Source organism: Abramis brama (genome assembly GCF_963993115.1).
Source record: "Abramis brama genome assembly, chromosome: 1".
Taxonomy (NCBI): domain Eukaryota; kingdom Metazoa; phylum Chordata; class Actinopteri; order Cypriniformes; family Leuciscidae; genus Abramis; species Abramis brama.
In genome coordinates, this window is record NC_139963.1 from 36516982 (window position 1) to 36544911 (window position 27930).

General features: G+C 37.5%; 1 protein-coding gene across 3 annotated transcripts; it reads left to right on the forward strand.

Moving 5' to 3' along the window:
- card11 (caspase recruitment domain family, member 11) lies at window positions 1–27930 on the forward strand. Of its 3 annotated transcripts, XM_084117485.1 has the most exons (26): window positions 7–145; window positions 10909–11031; window positions 11171–11300; window positions 12923–13126; window positions 14568–14705; window positions 15007–15332; window positions 15472–15651; window positions 15764–15910; window positions 17691–17816; window positions 17913–18107; window positions 18272–18421; window positions 18517–18568; window positions 18708–18814; window positions 18907–19010; window positions 19219–19271; window positions 19363–19498; window positions 19676–19874; window positions 19960–20086; window positions 20341–20581; window positions 20764–20848; window positions 23086–23181; window positions 23290–23410; window positions 23765–23947; window positions 24974–25098; window positions 26067–26182; window positions 26331–27930. In XM_084117485.1, the coding sequence occupies exons 4-26, from the start codon at window positions 12925–12927 to the stop codon at window positions 26533–26535; spliced, it is 3414 nt and encodes a 1137-aa protein (XP_083973611.1). In that variant the 5' UTR covers window positions 7–145; window positions 10909–11031; window positions 11171–11300; window positions 12923–12924; the 3' UTR covers window positions 26536–27930. The 3 variants fall into 3 exon arrangements, with proteins under 3 accessions (XP_083973613.1, XP_083973611.1, XP_083973612.1); XM_084117486.1 differs by lacking the exon at window positions 11171–11300; XM_084117487.1 differs by lacking the exons at window positions 10909–11031; window positions 11171–11300 and having other exon boundaries at window positions 1–145.

A 27930-nucleotide genomic window follows, 5' to 3' on the forward strand; every position in this document is an offset into this window, starting at 1 on the left:
GACAGCTTGCTGTCGGTCTGCAGGTGAAATCATCCAGCTTGTCGTGTGAGTTGTTGCGACAAAGTTGAGCTGTTTGAAACTCTGACGTCTTCAAGTAACTAGAATGGATCTGTCGAATTAGACCCCGAGGAGTGATCTTCAACAGGTAAATCACTTTAGCCTACTGGCGATTTAAAGAGGAACACGATGATGAATGTAACTGTTTAGTAAGTAAACATTTCAGAGCCGAACTTAATCACAAACTTTTCGACGCACCTCGGCGTCCGACAGTACGCAGGAAACTAATGCGTATCAGTTTTTTTTTTTTTTCTCTACAAAATATTAACAAAACAACGGCTATGCTTGTGTGGGTTTTTGGACTTCTTGAACTATATGTGTACATTAGTTGACTTTAGTGTTTCTAGGTTAGTAAAGTCCTTTTCAGTGTCGCGCGCATAGCATGTTAAAGTGATGCAACAGATGAATTAGTGTGATTAGATTATCTTCTTTGCAGAAATATAAAAGCTATATTTGGGTTGGTATCTTACTCATAAAATCTATCGTTCTCTCCATTTATTAGTCACTCATCCTCCCTCGTAATAATCTAATAACCAGCTAATAGGATGTAAATGAGTTTAATCTTGCAGTTCCAACATGGACTATAAACTAAAATTCAGATGCCATAATAAAATGAGTGATGAAATCTATCAAGTGTGCATGCTGTGTGCACTCATTGAAAAGTCAAGGAGTGAAAGGATCATGCATTGCCACATTAATCTGACACCATTAATCCGACACCATTAATCCAATGACAATTTGTGTTGTTGTGCATGGTTATTCTGTTATGTATGTACTTCACTTAAACATCAATCTACTGTCAACCTCTACTTGCCTCTCTTCTGAATGCTCCATATATCAACTTGTTGCTGTTACTGTTGAGTTTTTTTGCATTATTCATGGGATTTGGTGCATTGTTGCTGTCTCTAATCAGATTATGATTATTTTCTGTGCATTAAGACAAAATCCTTCATTTCACAATCACTAATGCAACTAATGTAAATAGCTACTGTTGCCATAATGAGTCACACTGACTGTCTGTGTCCCCCTCGGCCCTGCTTGCGAGATGTGTATAGTGTGAAGATGTCATGATGTGATCGTTCATAAATGGGAGGTTCCACTATATATGTTCAACAGATGCGCTATTCCGACCTCATATTTGCCTAACAAATTGAGCCACATGTCATGGCATGCTTTTTTTGATAAAGACTTTAGGAGAGTCCTAATTCAACTGGGAAAGCTTTTCCTTTAAAATACAGCTTGCTCTACAGGTATAGTTTAATAGTTGTTGTAGGATGCCTCAGCATGCTTGGTGTATCCGCCCTGCCTTGGTCCTATAGCAAGTTTTGTGATGTTCTGCAAGAACATGTTAACTTCTTATCCACTCCCAGTTAATAAATCAGTGACTAAAGAATACAACTCAGTGTGGAATTTGCATTGTTGCAGATCAGCAAACATGCCTTATGAATATAATCATTATTTTGGATTTGACATATTTACGAGTGAATGCATTTGTAAAGGAATTTTGAATGCTGAAACTATGTGAGAGTAATTAATAATTCATGGCATATTTACTGCATAACATGTTTTAATTATAGACATGATGACATATCATGAATATAATAATAGGATGGTTGATTATTTACACAAGTGAATAGTAATAATGATAACTGGTTGGGGACAAGAAAAATCCTAGAGAAAAAGATTGCACCAATCATTGGCTACTAAGTATTTAATGAATGTATGAAATAGTTGACATCAAACACATGAACAGGATCATCTGAAATAGTTTAGGTTATTTTTCATTTTCGTTTTGATCAAAGATTGTCTAAGTTTCAGATAAAATGAGACTATTTATTTAAAAAAAATAATAATTCAATAGTCAGAATTATAGGGCTCACAGAGAAAATATTATTGAGTGCTAATAAATATGTATTTGAGGGTAAAAATGCTATATCTCAAATATGTCAAATCACTATTTCAGTGGTGAGTGTTGATGTACAGCTAGCATAAAGAAACACTCCAAACAACTGAAATAACAAATATTAAATGTGTTTAGCAGTGCCTATTAGCATGTATTATTTACATCTCCAGTACTGTTGATTTAACAGTATAATTTGTTCAAATTGAGTGTTTATTTTTAACTGGTTTGGCTGAAGTATTTGATCCACACTCAATGTGTTTGTATATTGTTAAAAAGTAAGGTAACACTTTACAATAAGGTCTCATTGTTAACATTAGTTAGTGTATTAATTAACATGAACTAACCATGAGCAATACATTTGTTACTGTATTTGTTAATCTTTGTTAACGTTAGTTAATATAAATCCAGTTGTTCATTGTTTGTTCGTGTTACTTCACAGTGCATTAACTAATGTTGACAAATACAACTTTTGATTTTTAGTAATCTATTAGTAAATGTTGAAATTAACATTAACAAAGATTAATAAATGCTGTAGAAGTGCAGTTCATTATTAGTTCATGTTAACTAACATAGTTAACTAATGTTTACTAATGAAACCTTATTGTAAAGGGTTACCAAAAGTAATATGCCACTCCTTTCCAAAATGCATTTCAGGGGTCAAATATTGCTCAGTAATTAAAGAGTCAATCTGTAAAAATCAAAAGATACTGGGGGTCCCAAGACGGTCCCAGTTCCTTCAGACGGCCAAACTGGTGGAATCGTCTGGAGAAGGATTGTAAAGTTATTCAAGTGCAAGTTCACAAATTGGCTAAAATTTCATAGTGCATAAAAAAATAAAATAAAAAAAAACCTTATTGAACACAGAACCAACACTTTTTTAAAAATCTCTTAATTTTTTCTTCTGGAGAAATTTTAGGCACTCTTTTTGATAAGGCAGTTTTTTGGGGAACTTATAACATGTATTGTCCCTTGCAGGAACTGCACAGTCTGTCCATAGTTCCTTCAATAACCTTATCATTAGGAACAGGCTTCAGATATATTTTGAAGTTCCTCAAACCTTCAAAGTCAGGCATGATGATGTTTGTGTATGTGATGTATTATGTACAGTATTTTTACATCAAGCAGAGATACAACATCTAATTGAATCAAGACACTAGTTAAATACACAGTTCTGTTTGTATCTTGTCCTATATACTGCGGTGTTACAGATATGTGGCGTGACATACAAAAAATGTTTATACATTTCAATTTGACCAATACACTAAAACATACTTAATACCAATCTGTGGCATAATGATGACAATGCTTTTAACGTACCACTGACACAGTTTTTTTATTACGCAATATGAATTACGAATGTGGGAAAAAGTGCTATTTTATGAAGAAATGATGAGGCAAAACTCACAGACGATCTTCTGTTGTCTTAAAGGACAAATCCAGTGAAAAATGAACAATCGACTCGGTAACCATGTGTTAATTACCCCAGGTTCATTTTTCACTGGATTTGTCCTTTAATGAAAAACATAATTCTGGTAGAACAAAGAGTGTTTCACCACAAAGGCGTTCAAATTATTTTCAAACCTTAAAATATAGTGATACAGCATGTCATGTAGTGATTTCCTGGTCAAAATATGTATGCATCAAATGCATTATTTATGCATAATTATGTCCAGATGCATAATTAACACATATGTGCTACACATGGACAAAATTGTAATGTCATGAAACAGCTTTAAATCTGAAAATGTTAAGCTCATTTACTAGTGAAGTGCAAGCAGAGATGCTGTAATGCCTGAACAATGCATCTTGATGTTTCGCTCAGAATCCTAAATAGAATTGTGCAAGCACAGATTTTTTGAACTCCACAAATCCACTTGAAAAGCATGCCATGTCAACATACACGCCGCACCTGACTGAGGGAGAGAAGAAAGCTCCTGTATTGTGAATGTCATCAGATCGGCTCTTAGGTTCATGTGCATGGCATGGTCCCTCACAAAGGTTGAATTGTTAGTGTTTGCTGGATCCAATTTCGAGCAATTGCATTACAGCTGGAATGTGCAGATTCACTCTTAAACCCAAAACAATGGATTTCTTATGGTTCCTTTGAAGAAACTGCATAGCCTATTTCTGCCATCGATCTGGGAATGTAGCATTTTTAGAATGTCTCGGTTGCATCTGTGCAGTCTGTCATCAAGTTTAATTTGAAATGTGGTTTGTGATCTGAGGCTGCTATTTGCATGCCTGTCAATAGCACACTATCACCAAAAATTCAGGAAGCAAGCTTTGAGGACTGTCTTAATCATTCACTTGTTTATTTATTGGCTTATGTATGTATTAATTAAACTGAGTGAGTATTTTGACAATGAAAACCGCATTTTGTTAATAAAAAGAGATGTGGGATTGTCTTATTTGTCTGGCCAGTTTGTGGTTCGTATTTAGGAAACTTGTTTGAAAACTGTCAGTGTTTGTTCAGTTCTGATAGGTGATGTTAGTTGCACATAAATGACACACCTCACGGAAGGAAGTGCTATAAATAACATAGTGTTATAATAATACCATGTTAGAATAATATTACAAAGTCATCAAACATATAAAATAACACAAAAGTATGAGAATTAAATAAAAAAATAATAACTTATGGATGTACACCACCATCAAAAGGTTTCTGTTCACCAAGGCCACATTTATTTGTTCAAAAATACAGTAAAAATTGTATTATTGTGGAATAATATTACAATTGAAAATAACTGTTGTTTGTTTGAATAAATTTGAAAATGTATTTTATTCCTGTGATGCAAAGCTGAATTTCCAGCATCATTATTCCAGTCTTCAGTGTCACATGATCCTTCAGAAATCATTCTAATATAATATTTCTTGAGCAGCAAATCATCTTTTAATATTATCATCAATGTTGTGAATAGATTTGCTGCTTAATATTTGTGAGGAAACCATGATAATCTTTTTTTTGATGAACAAAGTTCAAAAGACCAGCATTTATTTGAAATAGGAATCTTTTGTAACATTCTAAATGTCTTTACTCTCTATCAGTTCATTTAATGCATTCTTGCTGAATAAAAGTAATTTCTTTCACCCCCCCACCCCCCACCCCACACCCCACAATTTATATTCGGCTACAAAATTAATGTCAAATAACACAAATTGTTCAAATCTATTAGTGGTCTGGGTCTCCAGGGTTAAAGTTCACAACCTTAAAGTGATAGTTCAACCAAATGTGAAAATTGCCATGTTGTTGTATCTGTAACTTTCCTCTGTGGATCACAATACAAGACACATTGCACAACGACTAGTATCAGAACATCAAAAACGGCTAAAAAAAACTTACTTCGTTTTCTGAAGTCGTACCAAAAATGATTTATTTGCTGAGCATCTCCTGCTCCATGGTTCTCAGATCTCAGCCTTGCTCGTATGCGGTTCAAATACGGCGCGTCACGTCAATGATATCAAACTTTGTGTACAAACCCAACATTGGCATTTGTGTGACTGAGTGAGATTTGAGAGCTTCAGCCGGATTTTTCTTTTTTGCCCACTTCTTCACAGAAAGCCATTGCATGACTTCAGAAGGCTTGGAATATTGCCTATGCGTCTCGTGGACACTTTTATGGTGCATTGATTGTTTTGTCAAGCACCCGTCCCTTTTGAAGTCCTTTGGTGTTCAAACGGAAAGAAAGTCATACGGGTTTGGAGCGATATGAGGATGATTTAAATGATTTTCATTTTTGAGTAAACCGTTCCTGTTATGTTTATGTAATAATACATGACGTATATGAGTTTTTATCTTACAAATGTGCTATATTTAGATTTCTCATCAGCGCAGTCTTAATTAGGTCAGAATTTACTCTAGATCCCTGTGTTTAGAGTGTACAATTTCAGTCATTGTAAGGGAGCAGGCCCACATCAGGACTCTTTCACTTTCACACAAAACATTTTAGTGCAGTTCCCCCGAACTGGTAGCTTGGTGGAGCAGGGCTGCAGCCCATTGGCTGAGCTGCTTTTGGTTTGTGGGTTTTTTTTTTCTAAAATCGGATGGAGCCTCTGGAGCACGTGGTAGGAGCTTCCGCTAGCTTGGTTTTACACTGCTCTTCAACATGAAAATCACTCAAGCAGGGTCCCACAGGGTAACAACCTGTAGATGTAACGCAGTTTCATTTTTCTTGATTGCTCGGTGAACTTGAAACAATGTAAATAATTCTCTGTAATAATTAAACAACACAAAATTATAGGTCTTTGACTTTTGATTAGTAGTTAGTAAAACACTTCTAAATCTAATGTATTCTACCATTATAAAATTGGGATCAGTTAGATTTGATTTGAAAGAATGAATACTTTTATTCAGATATAACACATTAAATTGATCAAAAGTGAAGGTAAAGACATTTATAATGTTACTATATATTTCTATTTCTAAAAAATAAATCTGTTCTTTTGAACTCTTTGTTCATCGAATAATCCTGAACAAAAAAACACAGTTTCCACAAAAACATGAAGCAACACAACCATTTTCAACATTGATAATAATAATACATGTTTCTTGAGCATCAAAATTTCTGAAGGATCATGTGACACTGAAGACTGGAGTAATACAACTTTGACATCACAGGAATAAATGAAATTTTAAAATAAATTCAAATAGAAAACAGTTATTTTAATCTTAATATTTCACAAGATTACTATTTTACTGTATTTTTGATCAAATAAATGCGAAACCCGATTCAATCAGAATTTTGATTCGATCACATTTCAGATAGTTTTTTAAGACGAAGTGCAGTATATTTTTAGGAGCTGTGTTCAAATTCACTCATTTTCCTTCACTCTTTCCTCATATTGCAAACTACGTTTTAAGTCTTTACACTCTATAAATGACTTTCAGATGTTCTATGAGTGCCACTTAGACAATGATGCAGACACAGATATATTAACTTACACTGGTAAGTGGAAGTTGATCTCCTGATAATTTGTATTTAAATATACTATAAAATGAGTATCACTTCTGCTGTGCAACTTTAAATGTGTTCCCAACATTTCTCCTTTTAAGAGGCCCCGCTAAACACCTGCTAATGAAATGAGGAAGTGAAGAGCGCTCTCTTACTCACTCACTCCAAAATAAGTCAAGAGGAAATCTGGTCAAGGTATAAAAGACAGGGGTGGGGGTGGACTGTGTGTTTGTGTGTCTGTCGGGGTGAACCGCTGTAGTACGTGATGCTTCATTTTTAACTAGGCTGAGTCACGTCCTGACATGAACACAAAGCCAATGTGATGAATGACAGTATAATGCCGTATCTCTTAATCAGCGCGTTAAGATGTGTGGGGAGAAACCCATCGTTTCCTAAGGAAGGGCGCCGTTAAAGGCCCTCTCTCGCAAAAGGTGGGCGTTTTCGGCGTGGGAGAGTGCACACACGACTCAACGTTGACACAGTCTCCCACTCATTTATCTGCTTTCCAAATATGAGAAACTGTCTTTTAAACAACATGAGACGATGCTGATGCCTAATATTAGACGCATGACGACATAAATTCTTCGTCCCTCCGATGACGGATTGACTGCATATTGCACTTGAAAATTGCAAAGGGTGGCTGAAATCTGCAGTTCTTCCTTCCCTTAACCAGAAACCATCCTCCTGTGTCACACACCCACTCAAATGTCAAATGTCTCCTGTCTGCTAGGGATGGGGAAGTGAGGCCTTTACGGTTAGTTTGCGCTCCCATGTGCAGTTGTTCCTGAGCCTAGGGGTGCAAAAGCGAAAGGGCAGATATAGGGATGTTTGGTATGATGGACTCACAGGAATATGCAAAAGTGTGTGTGGGCATATCAGTAGTAATATGTTTGATTTCATTTGCAAAGGCCCATGGAGCGTTGGAAAACAATGCTGGTATTATGCCACTGAAGTGGTCCGGCTACACCTTCACCTGCAGCAAGAAACTTGTCATGCAGAGTCTTGAATTAACATGTTGCTGCTTGTTAATTTACATTTACGCCCCACAGAAAATCAGGGAAAATATGAAAGGTTATCAAGGTTTTTTTTGTTTTTTTGGTAGGACTAAATTGACTCAGAGGCCAGAAAAAGACACATACACCTTGCATTGTCTCTTTAAAGTAGGTGAGACATCAAAGTATTCTCACTAGAGAAAGTCTCTTTTATCAGTTTCATTGTGATTCGGTTTCTTCCAGAGAATGGAACTGTGACGTGATGAATGTCTGAGGAATTGGCTGGAATTTAAGCCTTTTTGCCATTGGACAACGAACCGTGTCATGAGGGTGACTCGTGTACACTCTTAAACATCTTAAAAGATTCGGTTACAGCCAAAGGTTCAGATGCATTCATTTGATCAAAAGTGACAATTAATACTTTCATAATGTTACAAAATACTTCCATTTCAAACCAATGCTGTGAAAAAATATGAAGCAGCACAACTATTTTCAACATTGAAAATATGTTTCTTGAGCATCAAATCAGCACTTCTACTTGGCGAGCATAAAAGACACCACTAAATGTTGAATGTTCATTGACAACCGACCAATCAGCTTCGAGCTCCACAGACTAGATTCAGCAGCATTAAAGGGGTCATATAATGGTACATGAACTTTTACAAGTTGATTGTACTGAAATGTGTGTTGGCAGTGCCTGTACACAACCATCATAAAATGATAAAAATCCATCCAGTGGTTTTTTTTTAATCTCCTTATATGTTTGACCCTCTCTGAAATCAAGCCGTTCGATTTTGTGACGTCACAAAATCGACGCCCCTCCCACTATTGTGATTGACAGCAGCGTTTCAACACAGACCCGCCCTCGCTCGTGAGCGAGCTGTCTGTCATCATAGTGCATTGGTATGCTGGAGAAGAATGGCGTCGTCTAAGCGATTGTGGCGTTCTGTTCTTGGGTGTAATAAGGAACACAGCAGTCATTTTGATGTTTTGATGGAATATTCCCAAAGCATTGACGCGGGGATTCCCTCGGGATTCACCACGATCAACGTCCATGCTGTCATGTTTGCGCGAATCATTTCACCAGACTGCTTTACAAACGAGGATCAGTATAAAACTGGTTTTGCTAAGAAGCTGCTCCTGAAAAAAGGATCGGTACCAACTATTTGTGTTCGTGCTGCACCTCCAGAAGAAGAAGTGAGTGTAACGTTTTATTAACGTTGTACGACGTTCTCAATATAATTCATAATCCCACGTTTATAATGAACAACGCGTTATGGTTATTGTGTTATTGTGTTACAAACGGTGTGCGCACAGAACAGAGGGGCGGGGTGAGCAAAGCTCATTATCATTTAAAGACACATGCACTGAAACGGCGTGCTGAAAACAGAGCTGTTTTTGACCAGGTAAAATGAGTGTTTTCTTACAATACTAATGAGAATTTTTAATTAAAGTATATTACAAACTTTTAATTTAGACCCTAAAGAATCATTTTAGCTTGTACAAAAATGGCATTATATGACCCCTTTAAAATAGGTCAATTTCTTTATTTGCTATGTTATTAACATTGTTATAAAACAAATTAGGTTGTCATGAGCATGACAAATTAGATGGTTGCTCTCCATTTTGCAATCGTGTGTCAAACTGTCCGAGAGCTGTTGACACAGGATGCGTTCTGTGTTTCCTCTGGACTGTTTTTCTAATTGTTGGTCTATATGTTTAAAGGGATAGTTCACCCAAAAATATCCATATATATATATATATATATATATATATATATATATATATATATATATATATATATTTTTTTTTTTTTTTTATATATATATATATATATATATATATATATATATATATATATATATATATATATATATATGAGGCATTTCTCAAAATATCTATGCTTTTATTTTGCCCTATACCTATACACATAGAGCAACGATCACAAAGCTGTTCATTACATTAATAAACCCCTTAATTTATTAATCTAGTATGAAATTAGCAGCAAGCGTTCGGTACTTGCACCTCCTCACTTTGAAAGCATTATTAAAATTGGATTTAATACATTTAAATTAAGTGTTCGTTTAATTCCAGTGTTTTTGAGACTTCATAATGTATTATGTATAGCCTTTATCAGCATTTTATCAGCCATCTGCAGGCCTGCTCTCGGCACTCATAACATTCGACCGTTAATCACTGTGCCGCAGTGCCGAACAGCTACGCCGTTGATTCACGCGTGTATGTGAGTGTCTGTTTGAGCTGCAGCCATCAGCTATTCAGAAGACAATCAGCTCAGTTCTGCAGTAGTGGAGACAAACTCTTTCACATCAGCGGTGTGCTGTGACATCTTTACAGCCACTGTCCACAAGGTTTAAAAAAATGATATGGTTTGTCACACCTCTCTGAAATGAGGCAGTGTGTGGTAACAAAAGCGTGCCCACCACCACAGGACATGCATACCCACTACAGCTGCAGGTCACTCTCGCATGAATTGTTTCATTGTTGATTTTATGCTGAAGATACTTAAAGACAATAAATGGCTATTAAAGGTAGTAGTGTTAAAGTAACTTCACAATTGTGGAAACAATAATCATTGTAACTGAAAATGTATACAGTTGCACGTGTCAGGGACAGTTTAATAACATCGTATTACTCTCTTGTAACAAGAAGTTGTAACTATAATTTAATTTTAAATTATAAATTATCATTTTAAACTAAAAAGTTGTAAGAATAAACTATAATTAACCATTAAGCAAATAAATCTACATGAAACCCTGTTGGCAGATTTAAAATCTCGAATGTGAGTGAAACAGGAGGAAATCAGTTCAGCTGACAAAACCTTTGACAAAATGTCAGATTTTTAGTATAGCTATAAAATGGTTTTGAAAATTGTAAGTTTCAAACCATGTGTGATCTGTAAAACTGTACGTCTATCCATCACAGCCTCATTTTCATTAGTGTTAAAGCGACACTAAGGAAATTTTCCTCTTCGGTCGCCCTACAGGTTGGAAGCGGAATTGTCCATTACCGCTGTCGTAAATAATTTCGCCGCCCGCAGCTTACCGTCGCACGCACTCTCGCTGTTTATCCAGCACCGGCTTTGGGATGAACGATGTCCACTGACAAGGTAGAGTATGTTGCATGATTTCATGAAGTATGATGTATTGTGACATCAGAAATGAAGGAAAACTAAATAATGACTATTGTAACGCTCGACGTAAAGCAAGTCAAATTTGTAGTTTTCTTATGTCTCATTCGAACTACAGAAACGCGACCCGGTTTGGCAAACTTGCGTGGTGTGGTTATAGCAGATATAGAAAAGTGAATCCAGAAGTGCCTTTCACCCTGTTACGACTTGATGAACCACTGATACGATTTTGGAAACATTATTTGAAGGTAAAAAATGTTCCTTAGTGTTGCTTTAAATTCATTATGGCATCTACCCTGATTTAAGTTTATTGGCTGCACGGTCAGAGACATCAGCAGAAAAGAAAATAAAACGTATAAAAAAAGATTTTATTTAAAGCCTGTATGATTTGGGGAAAAAACTACTAAATAAAATGATAAAATTACAATTTAAAATGCAATTTAAAAATTGCTATGTTTGTTTGTAGGGCTGCACAATTTGGCAAAAAAAGAAAGAAAAAAGGATTATATATAAACAATAAAATAATAATGATGATGCTTATAATAATAATCTTAACACTTAACAATAATGTTTCATTAGTTAACATTAGTTAATACTTTAGTTAACATGAACTAAGTTAACAATAATTGTACAGCATCTTAGTTTATGTTTATATTAACATTTGCTAATACATTATTAAAATCAAATGTTGTTTTTGTTAACATTAGTTAATGCACTGTGAACTAACATGAACAAACAATGAACAGCTGGATTTTTATTAACTAACATTTAACAAAGATGAATAAATTCTGTAACAAATGCAGTATTGCTCATTGTTAGTTCATGTTCTTACATGGCTTGGTTGAATTCTAATGTAGAATGCGGTGTGTTATTTCTTGATAACAGACCGCTGCTAACTATAACACACCGTTGCCATGAAAAACAGAGCGTTGCTATGGACGCAGGATTCTAACCATAGAGACGGAACAGACTATTTTCTTTAGTGGAAGCAATACAATCGTTTTTAAATCAATAAACTCCTTTTTAAATCAATATTTTGTGTCAAATTATTGATTTATTTGGTAGGTAGCCATGTAATAAGCGGGATAATGTAGAGTGAGGCGGTTGTTATAGCGCAGGGATGGGCAACTTCGGTCCTGGAGGGCCACTGTCCTACAGAGTTTCAACCCTAATCAAACACACCTGAACGAGCTAATCAAGGTCCTCAGGATTACTAGAAAATTACAGGCAGGTGATTTTTTCAGGGTTGGAGCTAAACTCTGTAGGACAGTGGCCCTCCAGGACCGAAGTTGCCCATCCCTGTTATAGCGAATACAACCCCTTCAGCCTGATTCAAGACCTGATCAACCTGTCGGGGTTGTATTCGCTATAACAACTGCCTCGCTCTACATTATCCCTTACTTAGTTAATACATTAACTAATGTTAATAATTGAGACCTTATTATAAAGTTAAAATTCTAATAATAATTGTTGTTGTTATTATTATTATTATTATTATATACAAATATTCAACAAAATATGATTACTATTGTAATATTTTATTCTTTTATTTTACAGTGTAATTGTAAATTTACAGTACTAATATTTATGTATGTGTTCTTCAATTTCAAACGTTAAACCATCAAACTTATATTTTGGTGGAAAACTGCAGGTAGCCCTTAAAGCTTGTAAAGAACACAGTGCTGTGTTTATTCAAAAAGCCCTTTTGTGATTTTGGTTGTATTTCAATTAATCATGCAGCCCACATTTATCTTTGTGCATGCAATAACATGTTTTTTAATTTTTTATCTTATGTGCTGTCAATGCTGTGGGTGTGAAAGGAGTGTCTGAAACTTTATTCTCCCTTATTGTCTCATGGGGGCCTCTGCAGGAATGGAGAACGGAAGCTTAATGAACTTGCTAGAGTATGGGGAGGCCTCGTGGGAGAATGCAGAGAAAAACCGGTACATCTTATGCCGTTTCATCAACCCCAACAAGCTAACCTCATATCTGCGACAATGCAAGGTCATCGACGAACAAGACGAAGACGAGGTGCTCAACTCGCGTCTGCTAGAGTCCAAAGTCAACCGAGCAGGTATTATTCAGTGTTCTTGTGTGTGTTTAAGCACTGTTGATGATGTGATACGGATCCATCAAAGGTTGGTTTCACTCTCTAAGTTGGATTGAGGAGACATCAACATTCATAGATGCCAGTGACAGACAATACTAAACACTGTGGAATATGGAAATGCAAATTCCATTGCGAAAACATTTACATGCAAATCACATCATCAATCAGTTACTCGGTCACCCCATCTTTCACTGTGTTTTTTCCACTGGTGTAATTTGATGATGAATGGACGCTTTTAATCCTGTGAGCTGCTGCTGTAGTTTTTCTTTCCCAACGACTCCTTCCTGAACCTCCGTATCATTTTTCAACTTCGGAACGGCCAGAGGCAGAACGGATGACAAGGATTTCGCCGAACAGCTTGCTAAAGTCTGCACTGTTTGTTTGTCACAAAGCAGCACATCAAAATGCTTGTTTACCACGGCTGGGATTTTCACAGCCCCATAATGATTCTCTTTTCCCTCTGGGACTAGCAGTTTGGCATGTAATACAGAAGATCTTTCAAGTACTTTTTGTGCCATGACTTTCTCTAGTGAGTTAAAATACAATGCATCGCTTTTATCAAAGACAAGTCTGGACATTCCTGCTACAAAGTATAAGTCCAGCTTCAAGCAAAATGTCTGTCCACACCAGATGCGACATTTCTAAAAGAAACTAATAACTAAATTACAAATCACAGCCAATCAGAATAGTGTGTGGGCGGAGCTTTCTCTGCAAGTGCATTTCTGTCTCATTTTAATACAATGCAGATCACAATCAGTACCTAAGCTGTCAATTACATTTGTGAAGTGATAGGGTGTGGTTTAAATGGATAGTTTACCGTAAAATGAAAAGATTTGTCAGTAATTACTCACCTTTATGTCTGTCCAAACCTGTAAGACTCATTCATCTTAGGAACACAATGAAGATATTTTTTATGAAATCTGAGAGACGTCCGTCCCTTCATTGACAGCCTACAGAACTACAACTCTGTCGCTTCAACAAGTTTCTTTAAAATATCTTGATTTGTGTTTTGAAGATGAATGAAAATCTTGGAGTAAATTATGACAGAATTTACATTTTTGGGTCCACTAACCCTTTAATCACTCAGAGAATAGATAGAGTGAATTTCCATTTTATTCTGACTTAAAATTATTACATACAATTTATCAATATTTGCTTTCATTTTTTGTCTTGTCAGCTAAATAACTAAACTAAGATGCTGTTTTATTGAAGAACAACATCAAAAATGACAATGATATAATTTAAAGTAAAAATATTACCGCTGCTGCTGTTTGATATAAATGATTCAACCTGATCCAATTAACAGATACTCCTAAGTATTTTTTAAGGGTCACATCAGTTAGAAAAACCACATTGTACTTTTCTCAGTTCAACAAGTGTAATGCTGCAGTGGTTTTTGTCTCAGGTCGGTTGTTGGATATCCTGCACACGAAGGGAGAGCGAGGCTATGTGGTTTTTCTAGAGAGTCTGGAGTTGTACTACCCTGACCTCTACAAACTGGTCACGGGGAAGGAGCCCACTCGCAGATGTTCCACTATAGTCGGTGAGACGCTTTTAAATTAAAATGCCACCCATATAAATGACCTACGACCATGCCTTAAAATGTCTGTTGCCTTCCACCTGCTTCCCCTCTGGGATGAGCATCTGCCTTAAATCCTCCTTCAGATTTGTGCAGTAGCCTAATAAACCAGTACTGTGGTGGTACTACGGTGCACTAGTGGTACTTTGGTGATAAATGATTACCATACTCGTACACCGTGGTATTTACATTACATCTCAATAATAACATGATACTTTTTTGTGCAGTTGTGTTTCTTTGACTGTATTTGGTTGTTTGCCTGTAGTGGAAGAGGGCCAGGAAGGACTCATCCAGTTCCTAATGAATGAAGTCATAAAACTACAGCAGCAGTCCAAGGCTAAAGACGTGCAGCGAGTGGATATCATGACCAAATGTCGCACACTAGAGGATGATTCCAAGAAGCTACGGCTGGCCAACCGGGAGTTGCTGACTTTCCAGGAGCGCTACAATAAGATGAAAGAAGAGCGCAATAACTATAATGATGAACTTATAAAGGTGAAGGATGACAACTATCAGCTGGCCATGCGGTACGCTCAGCTCAGCGAGGAGAAGAATATGGCCGTGATGAGGAGCCGAGACCTTCAGCTTGAGGTCAGAGGGCTTCTGAAAGCATTGCATTGTCTCTGTCTCCTAGATTTACCACTAAAAGTGATGGGGTCACTCATATTTACATGAATTATTTGACTATGTGGGATACAAATGTTGGCTGCTGTCTCTCCATTTCCTCCAGATTGACCAACTAAAGCACAAGTTGAACAAGTTGGATGAGGAGTGCAAAATGGAGAGAAGGCAATCTCTGAAATTGAAGAATGACATTGAGAACCGCCCTCGGAAAGAGCAGATATTTGAGCTGGAGCGGGAGAATGAGGTCTTGAAGATCAAACTCCAGGAGCTGCAGTCCATCATACAGGTGAAGACCCTTTCTGCATCACAGTAAATAGAAGACAGTGAAAAGCAAACAGTTGGGAAAGGTTATTCAAAGTTAGAGTTTTCACAGTTGTTTTGTTTCTTTTCGTGCATAGCCCGGTCCTCTGCCTGATTCAGACAAGGCCATCTTGGATATCCTGGAGCATGACCGGCAGGAGGCTCTGGAGGATCGTCAGGAGTTAGTCAACAGACTCTATAACCTGCACGAAGAGGTCCGACAGGCCGAGGAGCTTCGGGACAAGGTCAGGACTAGCCTTATGCCTTGAATAATCATTTCAGCTTCAAGCTCCTTCCCAAACAATGCATTGCAAATATACATGTTTGGTAAAATAGCCTATTTTTAATTAGATCAAAGTAATGGATGCTTTTTAAAAAAGGCCTCGCTAGGAAAAACGTAAAAAATGTTCAAACATCAAATTGAAATGTATGACTATTCAAAAGTATGGGTCAGTATGAAAGAAATTATAACTTTTATTTAACAAGGATACCTGAAATTAATCAAAAGTGACAGTAAAGATAATGTTACAAAAGATTTTACATTTCTAATAAAGGCTTTTCTTTTGATCTTCTATTCATCAAAGACTCAAAGAAACAAAAATGCATCACAGTTTCCACAAAAATATGAAGCAACACAGCTGTTTTCAATATTGTTGATAATAGGAAATGTTTCTTGAGCATCAAATCATCATATTAGAATGATTTCTGAAGGATCATGCGACACTGGAGTAATGATGCAGAAAATTCAGCTAAATGGTGAATAAATTACATTTTGAAATGTATTTATATATAAAACAGTTATTTTACATTTTAAAAATATTTCATAATACTGTTTTCTGATCAAATAAATGAAGCCTTGATGAGCATAAGAGACTTTTCAAAAACATCTTACCGACCCCAAACTTTTGAAAAGTAGTTTTCATGATACAATACAAGTAGCCTTTCCAACATAGGTGTGCTAGTTGCACTGCATTCTGGGATTACCTTATCTGCAAGTAATGCAGTACTTTTTTTGCCAAAATTAATCATATCATATAACATATAATCAGTCTTTATGTCATGAGACTGTATGTGATGCCTTAAAATGCTGTCTGGATAGGCAGCTCACTTTTGGAAGAGAGCTTCAGAGTGGGGTCATATTGGTCACTTTTTGGTCACATCCTGAATGTTTAAATGTCATAATGAACATGCCAAATGTGATATTACATTGGCATAATGGGGCATTAAGTGTGTTTAATATGGACTCAGCATGAGAGATTTTTAGTTGACGGCTAGAAATAATGAAGTGTAGGCAAAGGTTGTTTTTTTCTTGTCACACATGAACGAGAAGTGACAGAGGCTGATGAGGACTGGCTGCTCTAAGTGGCCCCTTCTGCAATGTGCTGCAGCTCTAATTAGAAGTGCATCTGAAGTGACGTGTGAAAAGTGTCAGAATTCAGGGTAAGGCAGGAAGGGGGGAGGGGTGGTGGCAGTGATGACTTATCACAGTCAGACCTTTTTTTGAGCTTTTCAGATGTTCCAATTCTTGCATAAAATGTGTATTTTATAGTGCTGAAGGCCTACTTTCGGCCAAAAAAAAAAGTATTTTAGTTAGTCTTACCAGCATCTCTCTTAACTCTGCAACCATGTTCAGTACAGCCAAACAATATCTTCCACATTCCCAAATAGATCTTTGGTGTTTGTTTGTTTATTGACATGGAAAGTAATCCTAGTTTGAAAGGATTGCTGTGCTATACTGAAATTTCTGCTGCAGCAAAATGTAAATGTATGCCGTAGCAGAGCTTTTTGTCTGTAAATGATGAAGCAATCAGCAGGGTTTGAGCTGCATAACACCATTGTGAAGTGTGAAATGTTGTTCTGAGGGTTAGGTATTAATAATGTGCTACAGACTGTTGCTTATAAATCTTTTTTACAGTTTAGAAGGTTTCCTCTCAGGTTCATGTGATGCAGTGTTGAATGATGCCACTGTGCTCTTTATTCTACTAATGGGTTTAAATGAGAAATGTTTAATCTAATAATGCACAGTACCTGGAAGAGAAGGAGGACCTTGAATTGAAGTGCTCCACGTTGGTGAAGGACTGCGAAATGTACAAGAACCGCATGAATACAGTCATGGTGCAGCTGGAAGAGGTGGAACGTGAGCGGGACCAGGTTGAGTACTAATGTGTTCCTAGCGATGGCTTTAAATCAGTTCACTTCCTGTTATTTAAGAGCTACCGATATAGTATTGCTTTCTTCGTCTCACAGGCTTTCAAGTCAAGAGATGATGCTCAACACCATGTGTCTCAATGCCTGATTGACAAAGACAAGTACCGCAAGCAAATACGGGAGCTGGAAGAGAAGAGCGATGAACTTCAAATTGAAATCGTACGCAAAGAAGCCAAGATAGTCAACCTGGAGTGCAAACTGAGACGGTTGGCCAAGGAAAATGGTTTGGATCAGGTGAGACATTATCTGTCCGATTGACAAGTTGTGTTTTTTCTATTTTGAAACTCCCCTTTCATGTCTTTGATGTCACAATATCAGTTGTTGGTGCATTAGATATATGCTTTATTCCAAGCCGCTGAATATTTCTTCTGATTTCTTTCATGATATTTCCCCCTCAGAGTCTGCCACGAGACATTACTCCACTAATTATAGCTCAGCACTTTGGGCAACCTGATGCAAATACAGGAGGTCCTTCAGAGGACTCTGGAGAAGAAACTGTTGATGATCACGAGTTTAAGCTCCAACGCAGATGTAACCTCAAGGGCAGAGTGAGTAGAAACTTCTCATTGAATGTCTTTGTAATTATTATATGGGTATAAGCTATTATTTCTGCATTTCAACATTTGTCATTCTCATTTATTAGATTAACAGACCAAAATCTCCAGCAGCTGGACCCAGAAGTCCTCAATTCCAAGGTGAAATGTTTATTAAAGAGCTCTGATGGTGCTGTATGCAAACTTGCAGTTAATATGTGGTTAAAGCATGATAACGTTCACCAAATGTTTGCATTAAGAATGAGCTTGGCTTCTTTTAATTTTATCTCTTATTATGTAGCCGTGCCTTTCACCAATGGAGATCTATCAGAACATGCAGCTTCTGACAACATGGGTCTTACCAGTGCCAGCGTAATGATTTCTCCTGCAGAGACCTTCTGTAAAAATGTATGACTGATTTTCATCTCATTTGTTTATCTCTCCAAGTAACTTTAATTTGAAGGCAACTGTTGTGTATGTGCTTTTTTTTTTTTTTTTAGCTGCGTCCCCGTAACGACAGCATCTTGTCCACTGCGCCAGAGCCTCCAGGCCCTCAATCCATTGTCAGGAGGATCAAGGAGAACCCAAACTCTCAACACAGGTGGTAAGTGTAACATACACACATAAAACTTGTGTAGCTGTATATCTTTGAAACTAGCTGTGGCTATATTATTACTTCTTTTATAGATTATTTAGACTGCATTTCCACACAAAAATACCATAGTTAATGCAGTAACAATAGTAAAGTCATATTGAATTGTTGTTGGTTGGTATTATAGAGTAAGATTTACTGTGCTGAATCTGTCTTTCAGTCTTCCCTGTTCAGAAACTGCAGATACTGACAGTGGAGACAATGCCGACATGGGTATGAACATGATTTATTCTGCCCACTCACCGTCTGAATCATACACTTAAGTGACTCGTCTTTGTAAAAATGAATTTTTCTTTTGCTGTAGATGACCACGACTTAGACATGTCCTCCTACGGGCCTTCATCCATCCATTCATCTTCGTCTTCCCACCAATCTGAGACAATGGACTCCTATGATTTGGAGCAAGTCAATAACATCTTTAGGAAATTCTCTTTGGAGAGGTTTTTTTTGTTGTTATTTATAACCATTCTTTGAACACTGCTGTGAATTCCTTTTTGGTGACTTTGAGAAAAAAAAATCTTTATGTCTCCGTCATCTCAGTTCGTCCTCACTTTACAAAAGTATAAATCAATATTATAACTTCTCTTTGATCTGTGCATGTGTCTATTTTTTTTCAGACCATTTCGTCCTTCACTGACCTCAGGCCCTCAGCGAAACTCATTGCGGCCGGTGCAGAGCCTTTTTCTCTCTGGTGAAAACCTACTGTCAGAAATCACTATGATTGGTGGAAATGATAGTGGCATCTTTGTGTCCTTTGTCCAGTCTGGCTCTGATGCAGAACAGGCCGGAGTTAAAGTCGGACACCATCTTTTAATGGTGAGTTGAACTCCTGCATTTGTTCCACAACCAACCAAAAAAAAAAAAAAAACTTGTAGTAGTGGTGATTTTGTTTTTCCCCAAGCTTGAGGGCAGTATCCGTGGAGAAGCCCAGAGTGTGGCTTTGGACACCTGTACCAAGGAGGAAGCTCACTGGACCCTGCAGAGATGCACCGGACAGGTGCATCTCCATTACAAGTCAAACCATGATGGTGAGTCCAGACTCTTAAAAGGAAAGAGTTTCAAGATTTCAGTGCGAGGGTCCAATATTTAGAAAAGTCTTGGGAAGAGCCTAATAACATAATCGCAGACTCTAAAGAAAAGACAGGGCTTTGGTTCTGTCTGAATCAAATTCAGTGTGGTGTTGGGATGCATTCAATTCTCAGCACCTCAATGGCTCCTGTTCTCAGATGTTATTTATTAGACCACAAAATGTCCTGTTTTGAGCCCGCTTTCTTGTTTCCAGGCTACAGACGGCTGCTGAAGGATATTGAAGATGGCACAGTGGTGTCTGGAGACTCCTTCTACATACGTCTCAATCTGAATATCTACAGCCAGGCGGACAGCTGCTCACTGAACGTACGATGTGACGAGGTCCTCCATGTTCTGGACACCATGCACCAGGGCAAATGCGAGTGGCTGTGCGCCCGTGTGGACGCTTTCACCGACAAGGACCTGGAGAGAGGCACCATACCGAGCTACTCCAGGTAAGGACACTGAACAATGAGTGACCATTATAGTGTCGGTTTCAAATCGAGAGTGAACATTTGTCTATTGTCTGCTGCAGATTGTTTGTCAGTGTGTGGGTGAGTGTGTGGGTGTGCATTTTTATATCTGTTGACTGTGATGAGAAGCTGTGAAGCAAACTTAGCTGTCACCTCCTCCCCAGAGCCCAGCAGCTCCTCTTGGTGAAGATTCAGAAGCTGATGTGTCGAGGAGGTCGAGAGGAAGTCGAAACTATGAGAGGGCTCCGGGTCAGTTCCTTCTGCATTGTTGGAGAAATGTGCCTATTTTCGGCTTTTACATTTGTAGATGAGTCAGAACTGACGGGACACAACTTGAATGCCAATTAAAGGGACCATATTCAACACTTTTTGTAGCTTTTTATCATTTTGAAGGGATAGTTCTCCTAATAAATGAAAATTCTGTCATCATTTACTTACCCTCATGTCATTTTAAACCTATATGACTGACTTTCTTCATGGAACATAAAGATATTTTGACTGTTTTTGTCCATCTAATGACAAAACATCATCTTTTGTGTACTGGTCAACTGTAGGTCTAAAGGCCCGTTCACTCCAAGAATGATAGCTATAAAGAAAACTATAACAATATTAGCAGCATCCACAACATCGCACGGTAACGTGGTGGATTCTGTTGACTATCAATGTTTTTATCAGCGATATTGTTCTTCTGTCAATAATGTTATAGATGTGGATTGCGCCATTCTCACAGAATCAGAACGATTATTAAAACTTTTATTAGGGGCCAAGCACCGAAGGTGCGTACTGCGTTGGCTCCATAGACCATAAAAAAAATATGGACGTAGTGTCCGTGACGTCACCCGTAGGTTTCTGAAGAGCGTTTTTTGAAGCCTTAAGTAGACGGAGCCACCCGTCGCCATCTTGGCAGCGCGTCACTCCTGGATAACAGAAAATGGGCAAAGAGGCGGGACGTGGGTGGAGCTGAGGTGCCTGGTTGTTGAAACCACGGCTCCTAGCTCGACGTGATCGAGTTTGCTCAGGCTTAGGAGTTAATGCTATATATGCTACTGGCCTCGTGCTGAAGTGACAGCTGACTTGAAAAAGTAAAGCCAATAGTTAAAGTTCATATTTTTGCCCTTCGAAATACTATAATAGTTAAAAGACAACTAAAAGTGAGATTATGTGTATCGTGATGCATTATTATTCTGCTAGTTAAAAATGTATTATCATGCAGTAACTTACAATATTGCTCTGCTTGTGTGTATGACAGTGATTCATGCGCATACATGTCAGTCAGCGCGGCATCACGTCAAGTTCGTAGAGAGCTTTATTCAGTCCATTTTAGGTCAGGAGATATGAAATAAAAACAAATTTCTTAAAACTTTGAAACGGATTGGCCAAAAATCACAAAACTGGTCTCTTTAGATTCAGTGCATCATGCCGAGTCGAATGATACCCAATTTTCCCATATCGAAATATTTGAATTGAATTTTGTTGTAAAATGCTACATTTTACGAATGCATTGGCGTATCGTTATGCAACTCGGTTGTTGTCTTCGCCACCATGCACTGACAGTACTCAAAACGTTTCTGGCCAGCGCCAACTTGTGGTCAAAAGTTAAAATTTGAATAAATTAGCCTATTGTAATGACACTGGTCATGCTGAGAACATAGATACCAATTTTGCCATTTTTGGCCGATCTTCCTGTCCACCATTTTGATAACTTTAAAAACCTACTTTTTCGAACTCCTCATAGACCATCTTCAGACTATGCCGACAAAACGTTATGGATTTCGTGTCGATAGCTGTTTATACCTCAGGAACAAATTTGAGGCATGATGCCAAAATGATTCTGAGGCTGTATCTCAGCAATGCTTTGGCATAGTGACACCAAACTTTGCATGTCATTGTCACGTTACTCTGACCACACCACATCAATTTGGTCACAGCGCCATCTATTAGTCAAAAGTGATAGACACTTTATGATTTTTCAGGCATTTTACCAAACATGATCTTAATATGCCTTTAATTGCTCATTGTTGCTGTTGCTCTGATGCCCAGCCATGCTTGCATGACTTATTGGGCCTTCTTTGTGCTTGGTCCCTTAATTGCTGCTTGCGGCTATATTAGTTATCTTGTTATTGTCCTTGGTGTAAACAGGCCTTTTTAAGTCTATTTATAATGTCAGTCAATGCTTCTTGGACCAAAACGGTCATAATTTGAACATCAGAATTAAACAAACTGTTTTTGCTACTGCACCTCTGTTATGATTGGCTAACCTCCATATTACAGTAGTTCGCACTGTTGTTGATCAGTGTCGCTCAATACATTGTAGGTGTTGATGTGTGTATGGTAATATGTCACATTATTGATAGTCGTGATGTTTTACCTACAATGGATTTGTAATGAGACGTTTTTCAGCTTAGTTTTAAAAAATTCTACTGGTAAATCTCATTTTCTATGTCTTCCATTCTAATGAATTCTCTCTCTTCCGTTTGTGCTCACAGAACACTCTACAACCTGAGGAACCCACACCTTCTCTAGACCCCAAGTCTAGTCCACGTCTATCCAGAGCCAGTGTCTTCATCTTTCAGTTATTACAGGTAACAGGTCCTCTTGAGTTTGCTCACACTGCCATAGGGCTGAGGTCTTATCTGCAGATAGGAAAAGAGTGGAGTCTTGCTGAGATTAAAAGCAATCCCTGGTGTCAGTTTGTCAGCAGGGTGGATAACAAGTACAAGAGGATGAACAGCAGTGAGCGTGTCCGCATTGTCAATGGAGGAAATCCATCATCAGTTTCCAGACCAGGTTTTGAAACCCTGAGGCCTGAGGGTAGGACTGCCCAGCCTTGTCTTTACTTGTTTATTTCAGCAATCTTTGCAGTGGATGCCATATAGATGGGTTTTCATACTAAATATTAGGGCATTTTTAAAGCTTGATTTCCAGGACTGAAAAATTAATGGAAATGCAATTGGAAACAGAAATGTTATGCTCTAAATTGTTTTTATCAGCTAGTAATTGCCCTTTTTGAGTGCAATCTCCCAAAAAAAAAAATTTGAATGCCTGGAAAATGTATTGGTTTAAAGGGATGGGAACAAAATGCTTATTCACAGTCCACTCATGTCCATTTCTAGTGTTTATGCTGATTCACATTTGACATTTAGCAGTGCTTTTCCATTCTTTCAGACACATCTGACCCAGAGGGCGACTTAAACAAGAGCTTGAATCTGATCCCTTACAGTCTAGTGACCCCACACCACTGCCAGCGCAAAAGACCCATCCTTTTCACCCCCAACATCCTAGCCAAGACCATCGTCCAGAAGTTCCTTAATCTTGGAGGGGCTATGGAGTTCAATATCTGCAAACCAGGTAAAAATACCTGGAAGAGGTAAAATTATCTTTCCAATTATAGCAGCACACTGTGGTGACTCTGTATATAAAAACAGTGGTTGCTAACTATGGGTCATATATATGATATATTTATCTTAATAAATGGATCCTTATTTTAATTTGTTCCATGACTTCAACTATTATGTCACAGGCAGCAACCCACTCAGTCCTTGTTTAGCACAAGTATTTGCATAGCATTTTTAATGTATGTAATAAACCTTAGTAAATCTATCAGATAAATCCAGCTGTTACAGTTAGAAATTAACTTTATCAGTTATTAATGTAGAGTGGGTTTTCAGTAGGGCAGGGCATAGAGATTGACTGGTGTTTATGCGTAAGTGCCTAATAACCAATATTCAGGACTATATGCATTATTTTTTTTTTTTTTGTCTGTTTGTTTGTATTTATTTTTGTTTTATTGTTCTTTTTCTGTTTTTTTGTTTGTTTGTTTTTTACATAACTGAATCATTCATTAATCTGAAGGTGAACAGCCTGCTTTATGAGACTTATATATTAAAATAATTTATGCAAGTTAAAATAAAGTTAAAAAAATATATATTTTTTAAACGAGTAAAATAAAGAAACCCCATGTGACATTCAGAGATTTTTTTTTTTTTTTTTGTGCTAAACTGACTCTGCAGCGGCATGGCAAAATAAATAGTTTCAGCTTCAGAGATTGTGAGAATCTGAATGCGAAGAGAAAGAAAACGAGGTGCCATAGTCAGATTCATGAAATAAATGAATCTCATTACCTGGTCTTTTAATGAATCAGTCGAAAAGACTCTTTGTTTAATTGAAATGTGAGACTTAAGTGTCCACAACAGAGTTTAATTGTAATGGTGCTTCTTCAAAAGTACCAAGATAATTATAAATATAACATTTAACGAACTGGAACTACTTAAGAATAATCGAATCAGTACCACATCCTTGCACTTGTCATCCTTGCAAGCAATGTTTTCCTTGACACAACTGCTTACAAGAACTATAAATTCATCTTCTTTCCAGACATTTTGACAAAAGATGAATTCCTCATGAAACAGAAGATAGAGCCCATCATTTATTCCAAGGAAAAGCAGACAGGCACATATGAATGCATCACCCCAGAAAATATTGAAGCGGTTGCCTTTAAGGTACAGTAATGAATGTTCTTTTCAGAATAATTTAATAATAGCTAAATTATGTTTTTGCTTTTATGTGCGGTCACATCTTCTGCTTACTCAAGAAGCTTGTCAGTATGTGTGTGCTTGCTGTTTTGCCAAACAGTATCATTTAGAAGAGCTTCCTCTTGGTGAGTGCTTAACCCTTGCCTAAAGACACCAATGGGATTTTCACACTACACCTAGCCCTGGCCCAACTTCTTAAATACTAGTTAAGGCCAGCAGTTTCACACATTCACCCCAAAAACCGAAAATTCAGTCATCCTTTACTGACCCTCATTCCAAATCCATAAGAAACACAAATTAGGATATTTTTAATGAAACCTGAGAGGTTTCTGTCCCTCCATTGAAAGTTCAGGTAGCCAAAATTTCAAAGATCCAAAAAGGCGTCATAAAACAAATCCATATGAATTGAGCGCTTTAATCCAAGATATGATCGTTTTATACTGTTTGATAAACAGATTTAACGTGTGCGTCAATCACTGCCTTTATGTAAAAGCTTATCACATATGGTAAACATGGAAACTCAAAAAGTCTCACTGTGTTTACTGTGACTGAGAGGGGAATCGGCAGTAGTATGTAGGAGACAGACTGCTCCTGATGGCTGCAGATGCAATCTGCTTGTTGGGGTTTTATCAGGTGGTTAGATGAGAGGCAGCATATTGTTTTTCACTTGCTAATGTGTCAGGAGATGAGTCTAATTTTCCACTGCAAATCTTGTTCGAGAGGTGTGCCAAACACAGGACAAAAAACGAGAACCGACACCTTGCTGGATGAGTTCTCAATTCTCAATTCTCTTTTCTGGTTTAAATTATACACAAATATTTACAATGTAGTTTATTAAGTGCGGCTTTAATTGTTAACGCATGAATACGACAAAATGAAAGTGTGTAGTTTAAAAAAGAAAATACATTCTATTAAATCAGTCTTTTGCTTCTTAGAATAAGCACTGTCTTCTGGAAGCTGATCTGAGCTGTGTGAAAGACCTGTTGAGGAGAGAGATCTACCCCATCGTGATCTTCATCAAAATCTGTGAAAGGAACATCAAAAAATTAAGGCAAGCAGTCTTTCAAGGTCTTCAGACTCATTGCACTCTTTGAATGCATGTCATATTGATTATTCAGCTCCAGTTTGAAGATTCATTATTCATGGGCGAATGATCCTTAGACCGTTTAGTAATAGTTTGTGATGTTTTCTTCGAGCAGACGGCTCCCTCTGAAGGTGGACTCTGAGGAGGAGTTCTTGAAGATGTGTCGCTCCAAGGAGAAGGAGCTGGAGACGCTGCCGTGCTTGTACGCGAGCGTGGAGCCTGACTCATGGGGTGGGGTGGAGGATCTTGTCAAGATCATCAAGGACAAGATTTTTGAGGAGCAGAAGAAGACGGTCTGGGTGGAGCAAGACCTGCTGTAACCTGATCACGGAAGCAAGTTTCTGCACTCCAAAACTCTTGTCTGTTTGCACATTGGGGGAAACGTGTGCATGCGCCGCAGGCTTGTGAACAGGAAGTGACTCTGTCAAAGGCCACAGCTTGGTGGGGTGTGTTTCTCTCTGCTGTCAAAAAAAGAAAACGCACGGTGGAGGAACGGCTCTATGTGTTGCACCTGAGGTTCACATAGTAAGCAGTGGAAATGTTCTCACCCCTGAGAATCTTATCTTTTATTCTCATGAAGCGAAGCTGTTGTCAATAAAACATTATCCTTCCCAGCATTCACCTGTAATGCTCAATATAGTGCTGCCAACTGCATTTTGCTTCAGTTTTATTCTGGCCGATTTGTCTATAACTGTAAATTCAATCAGATGCAATTATTGTTGCAGTATAGAGTATGTAGTTTTAATCTTTAAAGGCACATTACATACGTTAATATAGTTCGTTTGGCACTTCTATATTTATTTTAATACAAGCCCATGTTGTAATGTGTTTTCTACAGATAACACACATGTGGCTTTTCTCGGTGCCCATTTCAGCTGCTACCTAAGTACTTGCCAAGGTTTTAAGCATACTGTAGTTCAATGGCATTATATGCATTTACATGCTGAGCTCAACTTTGTGGATTTTATTTTTGTATTTTTTTAATGTCGGCATTATTTTGGAGTCTGTTTAAGCTGTCATTGACATCCTAAAGTGGGCTCTCATGTTCTCTAGATGTTATCGTAATGAGAGCTGTTTCTGATGTAAGCCTTATCCAAATATTCGTATCCATGTACGGTCTTTACAGATGATTTACTGTTTGCCATTTATACACACCATGATTTACGGGTAGCTTACGAATAATAGGATTTTTACATTTTAGGTCAATGTGAATGTATAAGGGAAAATTGATATTTTAGGTGTTTATTGTCATTCACGCCTTGAATGTATGAAGTTATCAAAAACTTCAAGTGTGATAATTATAAAAAAAACAAATATTGAACGATTGATGTCAACTACCCTTATTCTGACCCTTGTGATTTTAAACACAGATGTGTATATAATTTTATATAAATATTTATTGTTGAGATTGATGCCAGCCTTATCACCTGTTGACAGGATGTTTTTTTTAGTTAATGTTTGTATGTGGCATCTTATCCAGGGGTGTACATCCTTGTTTCGAGGGGTATCAATTTTGGAAAAAACAACACAAATTTGTCACTATTATGTTGAAGATATTAAGAAACTTTTTTTTTGTGTGTAATATCCTACTCCAAAGCCTTGATTTTAATGATATTTGTACATATTGTTTTATAAACGGACACAGGAATGTACTTTGCAGCTGACACAACACTGCATGGTGTGTTTTATGTAATAAAAGGATTTGAGAAGCAGCA